The sequence below is a fragment of the Octopus bimaculoides genome, chromosome 13, assembly GCF_001194135.2.
Source record: "Octopus bimaculoides isolate UCB-OBI-ISO-001 chromosome 13, ASM119413v2, whole genome shotgun sequence".
Classification (NCBI taxonomy): domain Eukaryota; kingdom Metazoa; phylum Mollusca; class Cephalopoda; order Octopoda; family Octopodidae; genus Octopus; species Octopus bimaculoides.
Genome location: NC_068993.1, coordinates 61,567,144 through 61,571,328, shown reverse-complemented (window position 1 = coordinate 61,571,328; position 4,185 = coordinate 61,567,144). Strand labels below are relative to the sequence as shown.

The 4,185-nt window shown below is 34.6% G+C and overlaps 1 protein-coding gene across 6 annotated transcripts in view; it reads right to left on the bottom strand.

The window, feature by feature from the left end:
• LOC106880866 (organic cation transporter protein) overlaps positions 1-4,185 on the bottom strand; it is a 21,437-nt gene that overhangs the window by 4,539 nt on the left and 12,713 nt on the right. For all 6 annotated transcript variants that reach the window (XM_052972533.1, XM_052972532.1, XM_052972534.1 and 3 more), the window contains 3 exons: positions 3,826-3,929; positions 2,140-2,294; positions 536-704 (listed from right to left, as the gene is read on the bottom strand). In XM_052972533.1, the coding sequence (XP_052828493.1) occupies positions 536-704; positions 2,140-2,294; positions 3,826-3,929 (428 nt within the window). The remainder of the gene's footprint in view (positions 1-535; positions 705-2,139; positions 2,295-3,825; positions 3,930-4,185) is intronic.

Below are 4,185 nucleotides of genomic sequence, written 5' to 3'. Positions count from 1 at the left end.
ATATATATATACATATACTATATGAATGACAAAATGACAAAACTTAATTATGTTTATTAGCTTGCAGTTATTTCTGCTATAAGGAATTGTACACCCAGAGCTTTAACATGAAGCGTTCCTTTATTGAAACAGCGTTTAAATATTAAAACACTTCCTCATAGCGGAAACACCTGTATACTAATGAATGTGGTTTTAAAATTCCTATACTTATATTTTGCTTATATATAGGATGTGAAGATGTGAGAATGGCAGTGAATCCATTCTACCTCACCACCGGGACTTAGTAATGCCGTGGGTGTTTTCTGGTTTCAATTTATCCAAAACCGCAAAAGATGCAGAAATGTCTCTCGTAAGTTGAAGGAAAAATGAATAACGTAAAGTCAAATTACGAAAATGCTCAGAACAAGTACTTTTTCTTTTTCTTTTTTTTTTTTTTGGTAAATTTAAATCGAATAAATAGAAGAAATCTGCCGAGAAATTGAAGAATTTAGTCTCATTTTGTATAAGAAGAAAATGAAAAATATACTTAACTCACTTCCAAAGGAAACAATTAGCCAGGGGTAGAAGACACACCGTCAATTCTAAATAATGCCAGTTAGGTATGGCATAGGCGAACGCTGGTAAAAGCATCGAAGTGAATGTATACATGGACATATGCACAAAACTAAGAGGTGTACGGTACCTTGAAGGGGCAAATTCTAAGTCTGTGAAATATAAAATAAACATAAATGCAACAAGTACTTTTGAGTTCTGAAAAATAAAATAATGGGGAAATATTGTTATATAGATGAGTTAAGTTCGTCTGATAATTAAAACAGTTAATTTCACTGACAACTAAAATTTTAATATCAATATATCTTTACATAGGTGCACATTCAAATACACATATGTGAGTGTATGTGTGCTTATTTTTAAGAATGTGTATATCAATGCACAAACAGTCACAGGCATGGCGTTGTGGTTAAGAAGTTTGTTTTACAATCATGTAGCTTTAGGTTCAGTCTTGAGAAAGTGTCTTCTACTTTAGCCCTGGGTCGACCTTGAGAGTGAATTTGGTAGGCGAAAACTGTGTTGAAACCTGTCCTCTGTGTGTGCGTGTTTGAGGGTTCGTAGAATCGTTAGCACGCCGGGCAAAATACTTAGCGACATTTCGTCCATCTTTACGTTCTGAGTTCAAGTTCTGCCGAGGTCAACTTTGCCTTACATCCTTTCGAGATCGATAAAAAAAAGTATCATTTGAGCTCTTGGATTGATGTAATCGACTTACCCTCTCTCCAAAATTGCTGGCCTTGTGCCAAAATTTGAAAGCACTATATATATTATGTATATTATATAAATACATATACATAATATTATAACCAATCTGTTTATGTACACACCAAATCTTGTAGTATCGAAGAACATACTAGTTTGCATATTACATCATTTAATATCCTTTAATATCAGACGCTTGTCAACGAGGAACCAAGATATGGTTAATATTAATAAGATTAAGCTTCTACTCTGTTTTATATGATTCTAAGTCCTTTGGCTACTGGAGATGATGTTAGACAATTATTGTGCTGACGATGGCTTTTGAGCAAGAAACACAGTGTCCACGGTTGTCACCTTATCTCCAAACAATAAGCCTGTCCTTTTCCTTAAAAGACAAGCTTAATGTGCTGATTAAACAACCAACCGGTTGTTTGTAAGTCAAAGTCCTTTCGTCGCTATTCGCGAATTCTTGAGTGGCTGCTATTCGCAACCTCTTCAATGGCATACTATCTTCCTTCAAGGCCTGCCTTAAGTATTTATTTATGCTATTCATTTTAATCAATATTTCTTCGCTCATATTGTATTTATATATGCATGTATGTATGTATATATTATGTACGTACGTATGTATGTATGTATGTACGTATGTATGTATGCATGTATGTTGCTTATGTAAGTTATGAACATGCGCATATATGTACACGCGTATATATAATATATATTATATAATATATACCATAAAATAAATATTATAATGTATAATGTGCGCATGTTCTATAGATATATGTGTGTTTGAGTTTTGTTGCATAAACAAGAGAAAAATACACTATTCAAATAAATCCATATAAAAGTTTGCGGGGAAAATATTTTTTTGGAATAACTTACTGAGTGCATAAGTACTGATTGAAATACCCATAAAACCAGAAGCTTGCATACAATGGAAAATCATAAACGCGATGGATGATGGCATGAAGATTTTGCTGATTCCACAAACAGCAAAGAATGTGTTCGACATAAAAAAAGTAAGTTTCCGACCAAATCTACACGAAAAACAGAAATGTAAATTAATCATTGATACGTAAATGTAAAAATTAGTTAAGTTCTACTAAATCCGACTTAGTTCGAATTAGTAAATGTATCATTGACCGTATTCTACCCCTGGTTAGAACTAACCCTAAGCTTCTGCTCTGGAAATGCAGAGGAGACGTCATCACTTGGTTTCACTCTCTTCATAATAAACAATACACCCATTTCATTCAGTTTGACATCTCAAATTATTATTCATCAATATCATCAATTCTCTTAAATAAAACCTTAATCTTCGCCTGAAAATATGTTTCAAGTTCCCGATCTGACATCAATATCATTCTGTACATTATTTACATTATTTACATTATTTATAATTGACGGAATTTTGTCATCATCTTATTTGTTGTTAACACAACGTTTCGGCTGATATACCCTCCAGCCTTCATCAGGTGTCTTGGGGAAATTTCGAACCTGGGTTCTCATTCCTAAGGTAGTTTTCGATGTAGTTGTTATTATTATTATTATTATTATTATTATTATTATTATTATTATTATTATTATCATTATTATTCAGGTCACTGCCTGGAATCGCACTCGGAATCTTGGGATTAGTAGCCCCGCTCTTAACCACTACGCCATATGCCCGTATGGCTATAGTAGAAGACATACTTTTTCGTCTGTCTTTACGTTCTGAGTTCAAATTCCGTCGAGGTCGACTTTGCCTTTCATCCTTTTGGGGTCGATAAGTTAAGTACCAGTTGCGTACTGGGGTCAATCTAATCGACTGGTCCCATCCCCCAGAATTTCGGGCCTTGTGCCAGAGTAGAAACGAATACACACGTGATGACAACACAGTGAGCTGACAGAATCGTTTAGCGTACCAGGCAAGCTTTTTAGCGGCATTACATCCGCCTTCACGATCTGAGTTCAAATTCCACCGAGATCGATTTCGCCTTTCATCCTTTCAGGATCAACAAGACATGTACCAGTTAAAAACTGGTGTCTATGCAATCGACTTATTTCCTTCGTTCCTCCTCTAAAATCGCTTGCTTTGTAACAAAATTTGTAACCAACATAGACGTGGTGACAAGGCAGAATCGTTAGCATTCTGCGTTCAAATCCCGTCGCGGTCGACTTTGCCATTTATTCTTTCGAGGTCGGTAAGACAAGTGCCAGTTGGACACTGGGATCGATGATATCAACTTTCCTCCTCCTCTAAAATTGCTAACCTGGTGCCAAAATTCAAAATCAATATAGACGGGATGAGTTGTCTTGTTTGTCTGAGCTAATACTACACCATTTCTAACTTCATAATCAAGAAGAGGAAATATCAGCAATATATTTCATGCACTCAAGAAGATATTTTCTTCTGACGATGACTGATTCTACTATTAAATGGAAATTATTCTCGCACACTAAAGGAAAGAACTCTGGTAGAATGCATAAATCATGAAAGTGACCAAAATCAATAACTATAAACTGAATATACATTTAAGACTGAATATTATGTTTAAGAAAAATATTTATTGAAATATAGCTTACCTATCAGATAAAACACCAAATATGATTGATCCAATAAGATAACCGACAAAATAAACGGACTGCAATGTGGATTTTAACCATTTTTTCCCACACACTAAATCAAACTATAACAAAATAAATATGAAATAGATAATATTACAAAGTCAAGATTATTGCTCAATTTTGCTTAATTTCAACGTGTACCATCTGTAATGTAATCATCGTTATTATTTTTCATTTGGTTAGAAAGTACAGAATGAGATCACTTCCCGTTAATTATACTTATATCGTGGCACTCCGTCGGTTACGACGACGAGGGTTCCAGTTGATCCGATCAACGGAACAGCCAGCTCGTGAAATTAACGGACAAGTGGCTGAGCA